This window comes from Neltuma alba, unplaced genomic scaffold (assembly GCF_004799145.2).
Source record: "Neltuma alba isolate B1F8T4 unplaced genomic scaffold, ASM479914v2 tig00007715_pilon, whole genome shotgun sequence".
NCBI classification, from domain to species: Eukaryota; Viridiplantae; Streptophyta; class Magnoliopsida; order Fabales; family Fabaceae; genus Neltuma; species Neltuma alba.
In genome coordinates this window covers 26,244-46,301 of record NW_021634852.1, presented here as the reverse complement: position 1 = coordinate 46,301, position 20,058 = coordinate 26,244, and the positions used below count along the sequence as shown (strand labels likewise).

General features: G+C 34.0%; 4 protein-coding genes across 5 annotated transcripts; 3 read left to right on the top strand and 1 right to left on the bottom strand.

Annotated features, from left to right (window-relative positions):
• The first annotated feature begins 1,085 nt into the window (after positions 1 to 1,085).
• LOC114753132 (DNA replication complex GINS protein SLD5-like) lies at positions 1,086 to 4,321 on the top strand. The gene is given in 7 exon segments (XM_028941798.1): positions 1,086 to 1,322; positions 1,944 to 2,066; positions 2,348 to 2,369; positions 2,372 to 2,429; positions 2,529 to 2,638; positions 3,747 to 3,837; positions 3,942 to 4,321. Coding segments are annotated over 7 exon segments (678 nt in total). The 5' UTR covers positions 1,086 to 1,145; the 3' UTR covers positions 4,039 to 4,321.
• A 2,384-nt stretch (positions 4,322 to 6,705) lies between these two features.
• On the top strand, positions 6,706 to 8,854 carry LOC114753126 (putative pentatricopeptide repeat-containing protein At1g17630). Its single transcript, XM_028941790.1, is given in 2 exon segments — positions 6,706 to 6,940; positions 6,943 to 8,854. Coding segments are annotated over 2 exon segments (1,767 nt in total). The 5' UTR covers positions 6,706 to 6,897; the 3' UTR covers positions 8,667 to 8,854.
• Positions 8,855 to 14,807: 5,953 nt separating this feature from the next.
• On the bottom strand, positions 14,808 to 17,282 carry LOC114753129 (mediator of RNA polymerase II transcription subunit 9). 2 transcript variants are annotated; one of them, XM_028941793.1, is made up of 6 exons: positions 16,915 to 17,282; positions 16,594 to 16,656; positions 16,365 to 16,445; positions 15,844 to 15,902; positions 15,675 to 15,751; positions 14,808 to 15,086 (listed from the first exon to the last, which is right to left on the bottom strand). In XM_028941793.1, the coding sequence occupies exons 1-5, from the start codon at positions 17,236 to 17,238 to the stop codon at positions 15,694 to 15,696; spliced, it is 585 nt and encodes a 194-aa protein (XP_028797626.1). In that variant the 5' UTR covers positions 17,239 to 17,282; the 3' UTR covers positions 14,808 to 15,086; positions 15,675 to 15,693. The 2 variants fall into 2 exon arrangements, with proteins under 2 accessions (XP_028797626.1, XP_028797627.1); XM_028941794.1 differs by lacking the exon at positions 16,365 to 16,445.
• Positions 17,283 to 18,468: 1,186 nt separating this feature from the next.
• Positions 18,469 to 19,940, top strand: LOC114753130 (uncharacterized). The gene is made up of 2 exons (XM_028941795.1): positions 18,469 to 18,638; positions 19,401 to 19,940. Exon 2 carries the CDS (start codon positions 19,415 to 19,417, stop codon positions 19,613 to 19,615), a length of 201 nt encoding a protein of 66 aa, XP_028797628.1. The 5' UTR covers positions 18,469 to 18,638; positions 19,401 to 19,414; the 3' UTR covers positions 19,616 to 19,940.
• Positions 19,941 to 20,058: the final 118 nt, after the last annotated feature.

Below are 20,058 nucleotides of genomic sequence, written 5' to 3'. Positions count from 1 at the left end.
ATTTATGTAATATAGTAATTATTTCAAATATGTGTCTGGTTAATAAAAATTTAATAAATGAAAATAAATGTATTTTTATAATTGTTCAAGTGGTAATAAAATTAATATTTCTTATTCTTTTTTACTTTCAGATAGATAACGCAGTTTCAAACTTAGCATCATAGTTAAAATGTATATGGCTTGCATATTTTACATAATCAATAGAATGTATATTGGCTTGTGGTTTTAAAAGTTTACTGATATCTCTATATTTTTAACTATTAAAGAAATAGATAGGTTTGCAGAAATATGCAATACGGTTGTAAAATGTACAAAAAAGGCATCACTACCAGAATATGAAACAAGAGTGTTGCAATTCTTTTTTCTTTTTTGGATTAAAATGATGTTACAATTATGTATATGTGCATATAAAGACGTTACCAAAAATAAATATTCACGAAATTATGTGAAATAAAAATAGGACAAAAATGAGAATGAGACATTTAGGGCTTGTTTAGTTTCTTATTTTGAAAATAATTTTTGTTTTTAAAAACAAAAAAATGAAAAAACTTGTTTAGCAATTTGTCTTTAGTTGATTGTTAAAAAAAAAAAAAAAACATGTTTTTAAAAACTGAAAAAAACCAAAACAACTTTTATATTTTTTGTTTTGAAAAATTTGAGAAATCTTTTTCTCTTCTCCCCTACTACCTACTACTTATCACTATCAGTGATAACTACTACTTGTCAAAGTATAATTTTTATATTTTTTTTTCAAATTTGATTTTTTAAAAATTATTTTTGAAACAAATTTTTTTGTTTTTATTTTCAAAACTTGTTCTTAAAAACAATTTTTGAGAATAAAAAAATAAAGAACAAAACAAATAAGCCCTTAACTTTGATTTGCTATTTTTTGAGAAAAAAATGGAAGGAATAGAATAGATTATATGTTATCAAATGTTTTTTTTTCTTTTCGGTTTCTTCTGTTTTTTTTTTTTTTGTGACAATTTTTCTTTCGGTTTTTATGTCATGGTCTGCCAATTGGCGGGAAAAAAAGATCATTTTCTCTCTTTATTTTGGCGCAAATAAAACAGCTAGTAACCTAGCGACATATCAAATCTCACATAGAAACAAGAAGAAAGAAGGCTGGGGAGTGGGAGATTGGATCAATGGCTTCGAGTGAGGTGGAAGGATTATCGCTTCCTATAGACGATTATGAGACCCTGCTTTCCACCACTGACGTTGAGCTGCTCAAGAGAGCATGGCGCAACGAGAAGGCAGCTCCTGAGATTCTTCGTTTTGAGACCGATTTAATTGTCCGCATTAGAGAACAGATCCAATTAATGGTATTTTCAAACCCTACTAATCTTTATTTGGTTATTTAAAACTTTGAATTTGAAACAGAAATTATCCAGATTCTGGGTATCAATCCGGGCGTGCCCCTAAAGCCGAAATTTTCAAAATTGTTAAATGATATTGATGTTTTCTTCCTATCTTTCTTTGCTTATGATTAATATCAATTAAAAATGGCATTTTAGTGCATAAAATTTTCGTCTTTGCAGCTGAAACTTTGAAATGAGTCTTAGATGGTGTTGTCACTGTTAAAGGCAGGGTATCTTCGAGATTAATCTCGTCGTTTGAATTCTCGATGCTATTTTACTTTTCGCGAGCAAACTAGCTAACATTACGGTACTTGAAATGTTAAATACATTAGGTCTCCCAGGATTAGTGGGTGCAGAGTTACCACCCAAAAGCAGCAAAGCCATTGCAACTTGTGTGTCAGTTCTTTCATGGTTGGTCATTTGACAAAAGTGTGCTATGATTTTCTTAGGTTCTAATTCCCGCACTTGTTGATTTATGGACTAAAGCTGAATGGGTTTTAACAATTCAAGGATTACATCTTCAGAGTACTCCTTTTATTCACCTTACCCTTTTGGTGCTCATTTTCCCCACTTTCATTTTGGCAGGAAGAGACAGTGGAGGAGAAATCAGCTGCTGGCATCGATCCCCTTTCAATATCTCTCTATCAGATGGACTTGGATAGAGCCCAGTTTTTACTTAGATCATACCTCCGAGTTCGCATTCAGAAGGTGGTACTTACCTATTTGGTTAGGGGTTATGTAGGTGTCATGTGGTAATTGCTCTTTGTATATTTGGCTGGGGTAAAGAATATACATTTACAGTGTTGCCCCTGTTATTTTTCCCGGCCGATTATTATTTTTTAAATAATTTATGGATACATAGAAGGTATGGAGTTAACAAAGATTCCTGCAATAATTGTTGACATATTTGAAGACATGTCAGCCAGAAATAGATGAGCTAGTCGTTAGACTGTAATTTGTTTGATTTTATAACTGAATTTCCATTGCAGATTGAAAAGTTCGTGTTCCACATTGCGAAACTGATGAACTGTGGAACAAGCTATCTAAAGAAGAGAAAAATTTCGCTAGAAGGCAAGGCAAATTCTCCTTCTCCCTCTTCCAATTTCATTTCAAACATGTGAACTGAAGGCATGTTTTATCTGGTTTTTTAAATAAGCTTTGTCATTGCAGGTGTACTGAAGATCTAAAACAGCACTTGGAGGATAGTGTTCTATCAAAGCTGCCAGAAAATTATCAATCTTTCCAGAAGCAATCTGTAATAAGCGAAGAGGATGACATGAGTAATCCAAAATTTTTATAATTTGGTTTATGCTTTTTTTATCTATAACGTTATCCTTTTAAGATCCATTTAGTGCATGACTATCTGTGAAAGTTGCGTTGCCTAAAATATCAGTCAGTGCTAGGATATAGTTTCACTGCGGATGTGGATAGGATGTCTTGTATGTTAGCTGGGATGATTAAACCTTGTATCTCAGCAAATACTTTCAAAGGATAGGAATGAGGATATTTAACTCACAGTCTGTGGTTATACTTCGCAGTCCTTGGTTAGGGTTGTTGTCCTTTGCTTGTAGCAGCTTTGCTTCAATAGTGCAAATAATTATCCTTCTAAATGAGATTCTGGACTCAAATATTCTTTTCTTTCCTTCTTTCTTTTTGTTCCTTTAGCCTTACTTATTACAATATTTTGGATTTGGGACTAGGTTTCTAACGTATGCACATGCCCGCTGTATTGATCATATAAATACATCTTAGCCTAGTAGCTTCTCTTTATTGTAAGAATGCTATATGCAGTCCATGAGAGCCCCAAAACCTTGCTTGTGTTTGAGCTTTCATGTATTCTGACAGTTTCATGTCCTTGTGCATGAGATTGTTGTTTATTTACTAACAGTGATGAGCTCTTCAGATTGGTGCTATCTTATAATTAATGTTATTTTGGTCTACATGAAAAAGAGAAAAAAGAATGAAATTTGAGCCAATTGTCTCAGATTGCTTTTATGAATTTTGTGCGACTATTTCCATCTAATTTTCTGTTTTGTTGTAGTTATGTTACTAAGGATCTTTTTGCTACGAATCTACTTATATAAATATTCTTTTAAATTCATTGCTATTCTTACTGTTTTCTCTATTTTTATTATATATTTGATACTGTACTGCTTATGCTCTATATTATTTTATATTTATTTATCTTGTTTTTTGAATTCATTGAGAATACTATTGATTATTTTTTTAGTCATGAGGAGAGAATTTCTTGGGATATATTTGCTTTGCCACAGAAGTCTGTATATCGGATATGGTGGAATTGGATTCTTGCCGTTGAGAATAATATTCATATCCCAGGTACTTGACTGAAAAATTTGTTGAATGAGACTTTTGTTTTGTATGTTTCAGTTCCAGAAGCACAACTAGACACATTTGTTGTATGCAGAAGCAAAGAATATCTCACAGGCATCCAGCTTGAGGATGGACCAGTGGATGACAGGCAATTCCATAATACACTTTCTTGGTTTTAATTCTTCTCATTGCAAAACTGAGAAAAAAAGGGGTAAGAACTTAAGTTGCTGAGTTGTAAAATTGTAATGGCAGGTCGATGCTGTTTGAGATGGAGCCAGGTGTGCTCTACTTCATATGTTACAAGTCTATAAAGGCACTTGTGGAGAGCGGCAAAATTGATCTTCTCTGATAATTTTATGCTCTGCGAGATTTATTTTATACTGAGATGCTTCCTGTTACTACAGATGCCCACATAATACCAAAGTTTGTTAAAGCTTCATTTTATGTGGTCATGTTCCTGCTCTTTATATGAATGTAGGAGTATGTGGGATCCTTATTGGGATGTATGTATTCATGCATTATTTACCAAGACCTAAATCTTAGTCAAGAAATAGAATGTAAAATTTCAATCATTCTTGCTATTGAATTTGATCGTTATTTTGATTTAATTTTATTGCTGTTGGAATGTGAAAGTTAAGAATGCTCCTTCAGCTCACTATCATAATTTGTCTTTGGAAGTTTTATATTTCAATCTATGTTTTACAAAATTTTAAGAGTAGTTGATACTCCATTTTGCCTAAAATACATACTGTAAAGATGTATCAGAATTAGTTACAAATAATTAATAATTAGATTTTACTAACAAATTGTTGGTTGAGATGATAAGTGACCTCACTCTTTAAGAAAGAGAACACAAGTTCAAATATTGGGAAGCACACTTGTTAGAAGAGGTGAAAGACCATTTGTGTTTTAAGCTTTGAAAGAGAAAACTTTTAATCAAATTAAAAAAATTAATAATTAGATTTTTTTTCATAAATTAGAATTGGAATTAAACTTTAAGATGGTCAACTTTAATTAAGGATAAATAAAAAAAATTGAGATATTAACAAACAAAATGTTTAGTACAATTTTTGTCTTTTATAAATTTAAAAAATATATTTCCTCAACACAAAAGGAAATAGGTAAGGTTAGTAGCAAGTTATAAATATGGCATAGATATAACTTAATAATAATGGCAAAAAAAAGTTATTAGTGGCTTATTAATGAAATTACTTCTCGTTTTAGACGACGACATAAATAAAAAGAAAATTTTAATCAACTTTTTTAATAAAGATTATTTATTTTTTTATAGATAGAAGGAAAATTGGAAAAACAAGTTTCTACGGTAAAGGTTGGAGGGAGCCGTCGTAAAGTAGTTAAAATATCGCGGCAGTCAAAATATATCTTATAATAACTAACCGATTGGACTTGGGGTGGTGAGAGTGGCTTTACCCGTAATCCTCGAAAGCGGATTCTGTGAAATTTCCGAAATTTGTGGTCTTTAAATGAAATTATCACTCCTGTAAATTCCTTTACTGTTAGCCTCATCGTCCTCCGTAGGCCGACGCGGGGCAGCCGCTGACATCAAAAAGGGGTGAGCTAAAAATATAACCCTTGTAACTGACCTGGTCGCCGGCATTGGGAACATTGAACGGGCGGCTAAGGAGTTGCCGCACTACACCTTCCGGCCTCCTAACCCTGTTTGCGAACTGACCAGCAAGCGGCGGCAAAGCGCCACCTTTTACCGGTAGCTTCGCTGCATTTTCCGAATCTGATTTTCCGGCAGTCCTGCGAATTCATTTGGCTGATTACATATTGGGGTAATAGTCCATGCCAATGGAAAATAATATTTATTTAGCTTTTTGTTCGCTTCTTATCTGGTGATGAACACAGCACTTGTTGGTTTGCTTGAATTGGTGAATGGGTTCTGCGAAGCATTAATCTATCTTTATTTTATTTTTTGTCTGGGTGTGGACTTTGCACTCAGTTATCCGAATATAAGGTCGATAATGCCATGATATCAACTCATGAGCAGAAGTTGAGATTTTGATAATTTGATAGTAGCAGGGCTCGTATTCTCTAAGGGTGATTAGTTTTGATATGATTGGATTTTAATATGCGAAAGAATTGTCGCTCTGCAATTCTATGGCCAAAAGGATTTTAATAGTTGGTAAACGCAGTAATGGGTGAATCAGAATAGCCTTTATGTGAATAGCAATAATATTGTATTTTCTATAGTTGAAACCTTTCAGTATGTAGAAAAATTTTCTATTCAGTGAAATATTAAATTTAAAATCATATACTCTAGTCAGATGTTGGTCCTTTTCAAGATTGGCTATGTGTTCAAGAACTTCGGCACCTTTTATTGAACGGTCCATCATGTGACAGAAATAACTACACTGAAATTATTAGGACCTCATACTGGGGAAAAGTGGTAGCTAATTAGAATAAGTACTGAATATGCATGAATGACCAGTAGAAGCAGCAACTATTGTAGAGTAGTTAATGAAGACAACCTTCCATGGGGTTGTTTATAACTTTCAGTTGCAAAGGTGTTTATATAGAGGGATATAGGGAAGTAATTTGATAATAAATTTTCTTTGGTTCTAACTATGACCATTGGAGTGAGTTCATTGACATGAATGATTTGTATCTTATTGTAGGCAAGATAATGTTTTCCTTTGGCTATCATCTTCATTCAAAGAAGAAGGACAAGATGAGTTTGAATTTGTCAGTCGGGTGCCAAAGATTTGGTTAATAAATCCTTAATCTTGTCATAACTATGAGACTTCATGCTAAATGCTGCCTATGACCGCCTCATATCTATATCTTTGCGTTACCCAGTGAAGTCTTTCAGCTTGCTGCATAAGCTCAGTTGCTCTAACTACGTAGCCCACACCCATTTCCATAGCCCACAGCCATCATATCAAATCTGCATTACCAGCAATGAACTCCTTGATTTCTTTGATGTCATTGTTCACCGATGCCTTACAGTCCAGCAATCTCAACAAGTTCACACTCAACTTCTTGTTCTGGTGCTCATCAGTCGGCCTTCTTGGCCGCCAAACTCATAACTGTTTATGCATCTTTTGGGTTTGTCAGAGATGCTCGGAAAGTATTTGATGCGGTCCAAGTTGAAGGTCTTGAAAATCTGCTTTTGTGGAATTCAATTCTTAGAGCCAATGTCTCTCATGGGTATTATGATTATGCACTTAAACTTTATGCTAAGATGCGAAAGCTTGGATTTTGGCCTGATGGGTTCACTTTTCCTCTATTATAAGGGCTTGTTCGAATGGGCTCACCCCCACTCTGTGCAAGATTGTTCACTGTCATGCTTTGCAAATGGGTTTCCAGAATAATCTTCATGTTGTGAATGAACTGTTGAATATGTATGGGAAGCTTGGGCAAATGGTTGATTCCTCCCAATTATTTGATAGAATGGTTGTCAAAAGCCAAGTTTCATGGAATATGATGGTTTCTGGTTATGCTTCGAACCATGATCCTCGTGGTGCTTGTAAGACCTTTAAGCAAATGGAGTTGGAGGGATTTCAACCAAATTCTGTGACATGGACATCACTGTTGTCAAGCCATGCTAGATGTGGCCTTTATGATGAAACACTGAGGTTGTTTAAGGCATTGAATATGAGGGGAACTGAAATCAGTGCTGAAGCCCTAGCTGTAGTCTTATCCGTGGGTGCTGATATGGGTTCAATTGACAGGAGCAAAGAACTACATAGCTATATTGTAAAGGGTGGATATGAAAATTATTTGTTTGTGAAAAATGCATTGATAGGCGCTTATGGGAAGCATGAGCTTCTCGATGCACATAAGCTATTTTCTGAAATAACGAGCAAGAATATAGTAAGTTGGAATGCTTTGATATCATCATATGCTGAATGTGGATTATGTGATGAGGCACTGTCAGTATTTTTGCAGCTGGAGAAGTCAGATGGTCATCCTCCAGTTAGACCTAATGTCATAAGTTGGGGTGCTGTTATTGGTGGTTTTGCTTCAAAAGGGCGTATTGAGGAATCCCTTGAGCTTTTTAGAAGAATGCAGCAGGCCAAAGTAATGGCCAATTGTGTGACAATCTCCAGCATTTTATCAGCTTGTGCAGAGTTAGCAGCTCTGAACCTTGGCAGGGAAATCCATGGTTATGCTGTTAGGGTTCTGATGGATGATAATATTTTGGTAGTAAATGGCTTGATTAATATGTATATGAAGTGTGGGGGTTTCGAGGAAGGGCATTTGGTGTTCGATAACATGAAGGGTAGAGACTTAGTCTCTTGGAATTCATTAATTGGTGGCTTTGGTATGCATGGGCTTGGCGAGAATGCATTAAGAACTTTTGATGAGATGATTAAGTCTGGAATCAAGCCAGACAATGTCACTTTTGTTGTTGTTCTTTCTGCATGCAGTCATGCAGGACTTGTCGAGGAGGGCCGCAAGCTTTTTGACAGGATGGTTAAAGAATTTAAAGTTGAACCTCTGATAGAGCACTATGCATGTATGGTTGATCTTCTTGGCCGTGCTGGACTTTTGCGAGAGGCAAGTGATATCGTTAGAAGCATGCCAATAGAGCCTAATGAGTGTATTTGGGGAGCTCTTCTAAATGCATGCAGAATGCACAGGGATATAGACATTGCAGAAGACGCGGAATCATATATTCTGAGTCTGAATTCAGAAGTAACTGGAAGTTACATGCTGCTGTCAAATATTTATGCTGCAAGTGGAAGATGGGAGGATTCTGCTAGGGTTAGGATCTCAGTGAAGTCAAGGGGCTTGAAGAAATTTCCTGGTCAGAGTTTGATAGAGGTGAAAAAGAAAGTTTACACATTCTCAGCAGGGAATGTTGTCCAGTCTGGACTGGAAGAAGTTTATAGGATGCTCGAGGAATTGGCACTTCAAATGGAGAGTGAAATTTGCGCATCCAATCATGTGCTTAATCAACAATGCATTGATGATGAGGAGTCAAACCTCTTGGTTGTTGCAAACTGAGAGACTAGGTTTTATTTTATCCTATGGCTTTCTCTTGCTGGCACAAACAGTTCACTTTAGAATCTGATGTTTTGGGAAAATACTAGCCCTGCTAGTTCTATCCAAAGAAGAAAGCGGCTGTTTTTATTATTTTCATGCAAATTGAAACGTCATCCTAAGAAAATAAGACACAGAACTTTGGAGCAACACCTGGGGAATTTTACATTGGCAGATGAGATCAATTCTTAGTAGCTTATGAGATGCTTTATTGAATGTCAAAAGGAAGGGAATTCTTAGGGCTAGAGGTTCGTTGAAGTGTTTGAAGAGCATCTCCTTCACATTATCTCGTGTGTTTTATGCCTCCGCCCTCCGCTGATATTGAAACCAGACAGGGAGATGGTTTTAGTTTACCAATTGTACGCTTTTGCCATAAAGGCCGTGTGTGTGTGTTTGTGTTCTTCTAATACCTGGCGCTTTCTGTTCTTTCTCAACTGCCTGGATTTTTTACTGGGGCAAACACTTGCAGATATCTTGATGCTGGTTTGAATGCCATGGATTGGCTGGGTTTTTATTTCTACAGTCGCTTACATTTTAGATTACCTTGTAGTTCTCTGAAAAGCAATATTCTGATTCGATAGAAGTATTTATGCCTTTAGGCTGATAATTTGCCAGTCCAGAAACATATTCAATTTTTCTGAGAAAAATAGATAAAAACCTTTCTGTGAGAATTAAGTACGCATCAGTTAGCTAGTTTCTTATACTTGACGAATAGTTTTCTCCAGGCCTAACAAAAACTCCAATAGCCTTTGAAGAATGAGTAGTGAAGGAGGGCACACTGTTATTTATTCTATAAAAAATGAACAAGAGTTTCTCTACAGGAAGTGGTAACTATAGCCGCCCAGAAGCATTGTTGCTTCCTATCTTAGAAGTAGAAGAAAAAGGATTGCTGCAAAATTGAGACTTGAAATATGGTGTTTCCGAGATAAGTATGTAAAATGAGTCTTGTCTCAAGTTTCGTGAATAAGTACTTTTGGAGATTCTGATTGTGATCTCAAACAAGCACTAAGTTGTCAGGTAGTACAATTTGTGAGAGTGAACAAAGTTGCAGCACCTTTGAGATCATGATCTTGATCTTGTTGAATGCAATCAGCCTCTGCTTTTAATACTGAATTTTCTATCTTGAACAAAACCCCTTCTTCTTCACTGCATATTTCGGTCCAACAACTCCTTTACGTTAGAATTATGCAACAATAACAAATTTGGCAAAAAATTCAGAAAACAAGCATGTCACTAGTTCTTATTATTATCTGCTTCAATGCTTAGCTTTTAGCTTTCAGCATTTGTCGAATTTTGTAAATAATAAATTTGACGTGTAATTTTTTTGATTCACTGCCCTCTGAATCTAATAATTTATTAATAAAAACTATTGCAAATCTACTTGTATAAAAGTTTAGTTATTTTTTCAAAATGAAAACATTCAAGTACACAGTGCTAATGTTTAGAAATCTAGATGCAGTCATTGAACATGTAGTAATTAAATTAATGTATGTTTAATTCGAATGTTAAAATATAATGCAGATTAAAAAACTTAATAATAAATTTCACTACTTAACATTCAAATCCATACAAGATACTTCATCATCACGGTACTCATCAAGTAAATCCATACTTATTTATATTTTGTATAAGAATAATTCTCATATAATGTTATGGGAAGAAAAGATTATGGAAATGATAATGCCACTTTGCACCAACAGCCACTTGGAATTGGTCAAATAAGTGACTGTTTCTTTCTTTCTTTCTTTCTTTCTTTTGGCCAACGAGGCTGTTCAAAATCACTAGTTTTGCAGTATAATGGTGAACTGGTTTTATTTGCACCAGTTCATCAGTTTTTGGTTGAATCAACGTTGTCAATAACAAGTATAGGATCCTCCACGAAGAGAGTTTATCAGGTCTAAACTCTCAAACAAACTTTACTATTTTTTTATTACTATTGTAAAGCACATGATATTCAATTTTAGATCTTCAAGAAACAAAATTACAACTTTATGGGATTATATATATCCCCCCCCCAACTTATATTTAATGCATTTCCAAACCAACCTTTGCTTTTTGTTTCTTTTTTTTTTTTATAACTTTAATTTAATGAATTACGCTACATGATGCTTATTTTGAAATAATGCTCAAACATACCAACGGAAAATTAACAACATGAGCTAATATAGCCCAAAATAAGTATGACTTGAATGTACGTAGATGCACACATGTTTCGCTAATATAATTCTCAAAAATCACAACCTAATTATTGTAACAATTAATGAACTAAATAAACCAGACATTACACCGCTTGTACATATATAAGGAAGAGCGTTTGAAGCTTCAAAATTGCATGTATATATCTCATTAATCATCAAGGGTAGACCACTAAAAGAAAAGCTAATCTAGAGAAGGGAATTGAAAAGAATATAAATTAAACTAAAAAATTCATCTGGTAGAAAGAAAAGCTCAGCTATTTCATCATATTTCTTGACATTATTCCACCCTATTTAAAGCAAACATTTCACCTAAATAATATACTAGCTTGACACATTTTTGCCGTGCCACTCGTTTTCATTCCAAAATAAAACTCCCAAACACTTATATGGCATGCAAAGGCTAAAGTGGGGTTATCTTGGCAAAGAGTTCATGCTCAGACTTACTGGATGCTTTATTAGAAGAACAGATGTTGCAAAGTTTTTAATGGAGAGGATAACAAATTAAAGAAAGGTATATTTTGTTTTTATCCACATAGACTGTACTTAAAGGCATGCTAGGGAAGAGAAGAATAAATCAAGCTGACGATGATCACATGAGAAATGGAGAAAACTAGACACTGAATAGGTTATATATGGTTCAATTAATCACACGATGGTGGGCTATATACTATCCCAATACCATCGAAAAAATTATGGTAGGCGAAATTGGAGAATTTCTTATGCTCATAATCTGGATATCCATTCAAATGTTTTATTGGATCTGCCTCTTGAATGCGAAGTATTAATGATACACAAATTATTATTGTTATGGTCTTCCCTAGATTCGATTATCTAACTGATGAGTTCTTTTGGGCTTACGCCTGCTCATTTATATTAAAGGGGAAAAAGGCCCCAAAACCATACTAAGACCCCGGGTTGTTTTGCAGATCAAACTATATATCAACGTTGAAAATGATATTTAACAAAAGACCAAATTATGCAGACATGCAACAGAAATTGCAGGACACTTTCAGATGATTGCAGAACTACTTGCGGCGAGCATAATAATAATAAATGAAGAGAAGACATTCCTACATAAAGAATGTTGATGATTATAATAAAGACACACCTGCGATCCACTAATTCTTCAGGTTCAAAACCGATTTCATTATTCCTCTCATCATCACCATAATGAATGTCAAGCATAGACGTTGACGAAGACTTTTGATCATTATATAACTCATCGCCCATATAACCACCACCCCTCATATCGTCCCCGACATTATTCTTGTTCTGTAACGATAAAGACGACAGACACCCAGAATCCTGCACTCCCCAACAACCACTAACATCCTCCTGCAAACATACATCACTATTCTGAATCTGATGATGTTGTTCCTGCGGATGAACCATCATGTACGGCGGTTCTTGTCGAAGGTATTGATAATGAGTGGGATGAGGTACTACTGGTGCAATAGGGTTGTTATTATAAAGATTTAAGTGATCATGATGATGAAGGTGAGGTTGGGATCGATAAAGAGCGAGCTGTTGAAGAACAAGCTCAAGCTCGGCCTGGTGGTATTTGATCTGAGCTTGAAGCTCTTGAATGTATCTGTAGCAACCTCCGACGGGGTCGTTAGCTCGCATGTCAGATTGGAAGATGATGGTTCGCATGGCTTGGTCTTTATCGTGGGGGTTGAGGTGTCTGATGATATTGGTGATCTTTTTGACACCGAACAATTTATGGGCGTTAAGGAATTGACGTTGGCGATCGTGAGGAAAATAAGGTGCGAGAATACAGTCAGGAGCGCATTTCTTACGATGGTACTTACAAGCAGCACAAGCCTGGTTGTTGTTGTTGTTAACGTTGTTCATGGCAATGTGGAATTAAGGAAAAGGAAGAAAGAGAAAGCGTCTCCGCCGGGAAAGGCTGGGGACGAGGAAACAGGAGGAGGTTTGGAGGGTAAGAGATCTCCTGAAATTTCTGGGCTTTGTTCAACAAAAACTAGGGTTTGTAGAAATGAGAGATTCAGAGAAATGCCAGGAGGTGAGAGTGAGACACAGATAGATATATTATGGGGGTTATAGGAGATGGAGATCTTATTTATTTTTTAAATTATAAAATAAAAATATTTATATTATCAACTGATTTACTTTGTGTGATTGACTGTAGTTATAAATAGTATTTTCTTTCTTTGTCACTTTTTAAAATTGGGTGAAATTTAGTTACAAGTCTTTTAGAGGGAGATGAGTAATTAGTTAGTTATTAGAACATATAAGTGGTTGCTTAGTTCAACTGTTCTATGGAAACTTGAATTTTGAAACAAGTTTATAAAAATCTTACTTATTTAATATTTTAATTATCTCTTACCAAAATATAATAATTTTTAATGATATATGTATTTGTAAGTTATGAGGTTTAATTATAAAGGAGCCATGGATATTATTCTTTAAGTGCCCATTTGGATTAGCTATCAACAACTGTAATTTTAAATAATCATAAATTTTATAAGTGATATTGGCTATAAATGATGTTAGTTAATGTTGATTTTTGTTTTTATATATTTTTTTATAAGTCACTCTAAGAATTGTGATTTTGTTTGGTTTTCATTTATTAAAATCACTTATAGATATATAATTACCAAAAAGACATGAATTTAATAAATATTATTAAATATAATTATTTGGGAAGAGATTTTTGGGAGAGTGTGGGAGGATAGATTGGAGAAAATTCAGTTGATAAAAATTGATCGGAATTCTTCAAACGCAAAAGCTACTCCTTAATGTTGATTTTAAAAGTACAGTGAAAAAGTAAAATCACAATTCATCAAGATTTCATAAAAATTATCTAAACAGGATAAATATGCTTTATAATCACTTATTTAGATTCAAATAGGCTTATTTGAACTCTCATCACTTAATCAAACAGGCACTAAACCAAGTAAAATCAAAAGCTTTTTTCAAGAAGTTTTTATTTCTTCAAATAAAGTAAATCGAATTAAAATTTTATATAAAGATAAAGTACTAAATATACATTTTAATCATTTTTATAATACATAATATATTTTACTTATAAAAGTTTTTAAAATTAATTTCTTTTAAAATAGATTATTAAGAAAGTAATAATTTAAAATTTGGCATGGCTAAGAAAATCAAAACAAACTTTGGTTGTAACAGAAAAATCGGTGAACGTGTCATGGTTGCATTCCAAGTGATACTAAAAATCAAATTGGTTGGGCATAGAAACAAATTTTTCCTTATGGTTTGTAGAAATTAAACTTTTGCATTTACAATAATTTATGATTATGATATTCGATGTACTCCAACTACCTTATTCATAGAGATTATTGTAGAGATTTATTGTTTCATAGAAATACTTTATCTGACTGTTAGCTTTCATATTTATATTTATTATAAATACTCCTTTATATCATTTTTTTTAAAAAGTTCAAAATTATGGTCCACCAGTTCAGCTGTGACCAACTCAATTTTTAAAATATCAAATCCAAAATTAAGAATGATATTTTCATAAATTTTACTTTCCCAAAAAAAAAATAATCGGAGTCCTTTGATTTTTATCCTGTAACTAAAAATCACACTTGTTGGAAGAAATAAATTTTTTTTGCATTCTAGGTCTCAAAAGGAACACCCTTATCAAATAAAAAAAATCACGTTATTATCTTGATTATTTTTGCTAATAATAATAATTAATTAAAAAGCGGGGATAAAACTAGCTAGTGATCTAGCATGCGCATCAACTTCAAAACATTCCATGCAATTATTGTAAATTGTTTTGTACTCTCATGTTTTTTTTCTTTCTCATTTTCCCCCTCAAGACTTTCAATTGTTGATCTTGTAAACGGTGTTTGATAAAGCGTCGAATAAGGATATCCTCTGGCAGATTTTTACGTCATATGAAAAGCTGCAGTTTAGAGCTGAACTCAGAAATCAGAAATCTAAAAGGCATGTTCTACCATTTACAGAACCTTCAACGACATTAAATAACAAGGTTCACCCAATAACAATGGGGACTGTTACAGAGAAGAAACATCAATAATCAATAAAGAAACTATACTTGTGAGGAGCTAAATATAGAAATTTTAGCTCCCAGTTACCAGTTGCCTCCACATTTCCTACAACCTATTTATCAAAACTTCTGATTTTTCCCTTCAGAACCGTAATATCCAGATATTGATGATAGAGAACCCTGCATTACACGTGTTTGAACTTTGAAGTTAAATAAAGAAACTTACAGGGACTCAGCTTTCTTTTTGTTATTGATGAAATCAGCGTATCAGGGGGGTAAAGAGGAACAACCAGAAGAAATAAAAGCAAAAACAATATCTCGGTTTAGTTTTGAACTAATAAGCAAATAGCCTTTTGGAACTCAAGGGCTCTTGTTTTCTATAACAGACAACTCCTGTACTTGTGAAAGGGGATTAAAAATTAATTAATTTCATTTCTAGCTTCACACTAACCCACTCTAAACCACAAATGGATGCAAATATAGTTAACTAACATGCTTGAATGACGTATGGACGAATAAAGCTGCATTTATAATCGCGTCTCCTTAGTTTGGCTAGGGAAAATGCTGTGAAGTCCCCTAAGCCTACACTTAATCATCTTCACTGGCATTTCATTTCGAATATATCAAGTATTACGCTTCCATATGAATAAAGATGACTGTACATGTTTCTAGTCAATCTCAACTTCAAAATAATTTGCATCTTTGCTGCTGATAAAAAGAGAATAACCATTAATCTACCGAGATATAGCCTAATGTAAAGTTCCTTACACATTTGATTGACTGGAACTTATGGCTCAGATTTAACAAGCTCTTCCACAGACTTCCGGTAATTAGCAATCAAGTCTCTGCATGTAAAAAAAAAAAGGGGAGGCATGTATTTAGTTTATAGAATCTCAAGCAAACAAAGATGTATGAAACAACTACTACTACTACTAACCTTCGCTGATTTAGCAATTGCTCACTTTCCTCTAGCTTCTTCTTCTGTCCCTCAACTGTCTGTGTTAAGCATGCAGAAAGTCCTAATTTTAGATCAAGAATAACTCCACTGACTAAAGAATATTAGCTGAAAATTTAAACCTTCTGTTGATTTTAACAGCCCTATTTAGACAAGAATCCCCCCCCCCAAAAAAAAAAACCCCCTTTTTTTTCTTTTTCTTTTTTTTTTTTCAAATTCAGCATGGAATCTGCTCATCATGGCCTGTCGGCAGGGCAGTATTATAAAAATGAAAAGGGGAATCTCAAACCCAATGATCTGTGCTGCATAAAACTACTAATTAACTACTACATTTATTCCACAGAAAGATGAATCAACATCTTTAGTTCAAGGGCTCAACTAATACTCATTTTTCCTTCATAGTAAACATACACAAAAGCAGGGCAAAACAGGAAGAAATATGTTATTAAAAATCAAGGTAAAAGCAAACTAGAGACGTGTATATATAGAGAGAGGTTAATTACCATAGCCTTGGTGCTAATGGAGCCTGAAATGGAGTCTAACAACTGCTGGCACCTCTCGAAATGGCTGCTCAACTCATTAATCTTGCATTGATTTCATTTTAAAAAAAAAAGTCATTGATAATAGTTACAAAACATCCCGTAAAGGCTGATATTTGATAATCCAAAGTCAAATTCGATAGCAAATGCTGAAACCAACAAAAATGAGAGGAAGAAAGAGAGAGAATCATACCAATGCATCTGATTGCTGGTCCCTACTTCCATGTTCGACAACCTCTGCCAAATTCTCCATCAACTATGCCCATAACAAAGAAAACCATCATAGAGGTCAACAACAAAAACACGATAACCAAAAAAGAAAAATCACATTGCTATCTTTCAAAAATAAGTTCACTGTCAAAATACTAATAGTCCTCCGCATACATCTCCTCATTCGTTTAAACCATTTAAACTAATTCCGTGAATTTTGGGTTCCTAATTGACGTGTCACATCTGAATGAAAATTGAAAGCGTGCTAGATAAAATTACGGAAATTAGGGTTTCGAAAGCTAACATGCAAGAGATGAAAGTGAGAAGCTAAGGACTGATGAGGATTCTGCTGCGGTTGAGGTTGTGGCTGGGGTTGTTGCTGCAATTGCGACTGTTGCTGATGTTGTTGGAGAAGACGCTGCGGTTGATGTTGCTGTTGATAGAGGTTTTGCTGCGGCTGTTGAAATGGAGATTGCGGGGTTTGAGCTTGAAACGTTTGCTGCTGCTGCTGCTGCTGCTGCAGAAATTGGTGTTGTTGTTGATGAAGAAAGAGAGGATCCTGATTGGATTGCGTAAGGTTGGAGCTGTGCGTGGGGATCATAGTCCAGTTTCCTCCGCTGTAATCCATTTTGCCTTCTCCCTCTCAAGCTGTGTAGCGGAGGGAAAACAAAAAACGCTTATTTTCTATCGCTGAGACGCTGACAGGAAGACTGGAAGACGGAACGAGATCATCAGATCCCTTTAACACTGGTAAATTAAATCATATAATTTAAAAAATTCTTACTTCTGAATATAAAACTCTTTTTATAATATAAATTACACTATAAAAAAGAGTTATATATTCAAAACAAAAGAATATTTTTTATTCTTAATAAAATATAAAAATTAGCTGAATAATTTAAAAAAATTATTTCTTATCCTTAATATAATATAAAAATTAGTTGAATAATTTAAATAGGTAAAAAAAATCAGTTATGTTAATTATTTATTATAAATATGTGTTTTTTTTAAAATATAATTGTTAATCAAATATATTGTTTAGAATTATTATTATTACAAAAATTATCTTTGAAAAAAATAGATAAACATATAAAACAAAATAGATTATAATCTTATATTTAAAACTAAAATAAAAATCAAATGAGCTATTATATTAAGGATTGAAGGGCGGAGGTAGCAATTTTTTTTTAGAAAATGTTATTTAAAAATACCTAAAATTTGTTTTAAAATCCATATGCAATTTATTTTTAATGGTTAGCAACTCTTTTTTCAGTGGTCTTATGCATAGTGGAACATAAAGATTGCACTGACTAAAAATAAGATGCAAGCGGGATTTTTTAGGAATATGACTGTAAGATCATATTTTCATTGTAAATATAAGAATATAATCTATTTTATCTTTTATATTTATTTTTTAAGATAATCCTTGTAATAATAGTAATTTTAACTAATACACTTAATTAGTAAAGATATTTTAAAAAAGAAAACACATATTTATTACAAATAATTAATTTAAGTAGTTTTCTTAATCTATTCAAATAAGTCAATTGGCTTTTATATTAAGAACTAGAATAGTATTTTTTTTTTCAAATTATATAATTTAATTTACTATTAATTAATAACAATACTTTTAAAAAATAACACTTATTTATTATAAATAACTAGTTTGATTATTTTTTAAATATATTTAAATTAATTAGTTAATTTTTATATAAAAACAGAAGTATAATTCATAATTGATTAAAAGAGTTATGCCAGGGAGAAGACAATTAAACGACGTCGTGAGCTCCCGCAGCCGCTCAACGTCCGGTCCGGGGACAACTGCTGACCTTATTTTTCGCTCCGAGGAAGGAAGAAAGATCGGCGTGCCTTAAATTCGCGGCTTCCTGTCTCATCCACCCTTCCAAGTTCCAATTTAGTTACATAAGCACCGACCTTGGATCCTTGATAAATATCCTTTTTAGGCCGCGTTCCAGGTTTTATTTCCGTTTTCTGTCCTGTTCTGCTGCACTTTTCGTGTTGAATTTGGTATGCTTTTTCGCTTCTGAATTCTGAAACTGAACATTGCTGTGTAAAATGCCCACCTTAGATTTCTTTACTTATCTTTTTTGCCCCTGTGAGAATTGCCGCATTCTTAAGCTAATAATGGAAGGAAATGAAGACAATAAATTATTTGTTTGAGAATTTAATCATGATAAACATATGCATTGGGTAAAATTTGTTTTTTCCATTCCAAGCTTTGTCTATCTTGTGAAGTTTCCTGATGATTCTGTTCGTTTGAGAGGTAAAACCTGAAAACTACGTATGTACATCTGGGTGCCATTAATCTTTACTGCGGTCAGGAGGAACAGTTTTAGCTGCTCGATTCTTTACTTAATGCTAAATGATAAGCAAAAGCTACAGACATGATGTTGGTAGATTTATCAAGGGTTATTCGAGTTCTGACTCTTTTCTAGGGAGCCGCATGATTTTTCATTATCATTTTTTCCTTTTTGGGTTTTTTTTTGGTTGGGGTGGGGGGGTCAATCTCGTTACCTTTGCCAAAATACGATTATTACGAGCGATTGCTTTCTTTTTAGGGTTGAATAATAAATCCAGAATTTAAGAGAATATATTTGGTTCCCCCTCATCTTTCAACCTGAGCCTATTTTAATTTTTCAACAATTTAAGCACTAAAGGGCTGTCACAGTGCTATTAGATTGTCGATGCTCCTGCTTGTAGGAAATGGTGATGGATGTGTTGCATTCAGATGGTTTGGATTCGTTTGATGAGTCTTTTTCGAAATTGCAGGTAGTCTTGGAGGTATGGCGGTAAAACCAACTGTTGCATTGAGGGCGATACTTGTAGGAGGCGTAGCAGCTTTTGCAAAAATAGCTGGGGCAATGAAGGCTGCAGGGGGAGCTAAGATGGGTGCAGCCGCGGCTGCCATGACTGCCGCAGCAACTACAGCTATGGCAGGATCAAAACAGGACCAGAAAGATGCTTCTCAAAGCACTGCCAAATGATATCTACAATTTTGTCTCTCTTTTGGCAGGACCTGATGTTTTGTCTGATGGAAACATTATGTAGCTTAGTTGCCTATTCCCAGATTTTCCTGGGAACAGAGATGATGTGTTGTACGTATTTGCAATTGTAGTCCTGATAGGTAGTGATGTAATAAGCACTTAGAGGGAACATTGTTTTCTTGCTCTAAGAAATTCAGGTGTTAGATTGTTTTCCAATTTAGAAACATCTGAAAGTAGTAAGGGCAGCAGGAGATCTTATTTTTAATTTTCTGCCCGTCATGTATCAAAAAAAATATTGAGCAATTAAAAGGCTTTGTTCGACACATGTCCTCAGTGCATGCAGAATGTAATTCACTTTGCTGCTTTTATGTCTTCATTAGTGTTTATATGGGATCATTGTATTGATACGTACGATTGGTTGGCCTAAGGAAATTATCTTATGC

What these genes read in the sequence shown, in the direction of transcription:
- LOC114753129 (XM_028941793.1), bottom strand. Translation starts at nt 17,238, where the DNA reads ATGGATTACAGCGGAGGAAACTGGACTATGATCCCCACGCACAGCTCC. An exon ending in CTCACTTTCATCTCTTGCAT is followed by an intron (nt 16,657 to 16,914) that starts GTTAGCTTTCGA and finishes TTATGGGCATAG; the next exon opens with TTGATGGAGAATTTGGCAGA. An exon ending in ACCAGCAATCAGATGCATTG is followed by an intron (nt 16,446 to 16,593) that starts GTATGATTCTCT and finishes AATCAATGCAAG; the next exon opens with ATTAATGAGTTGAGCAGCCA.
- LOC114753130 (XM_028941795.1), top strand. Translation starts at nt 19,415, where the DNA reads ATGGCGGTAAAACCAACTGTTGCATTGAGGGCGATACTTGTAGGAGGC.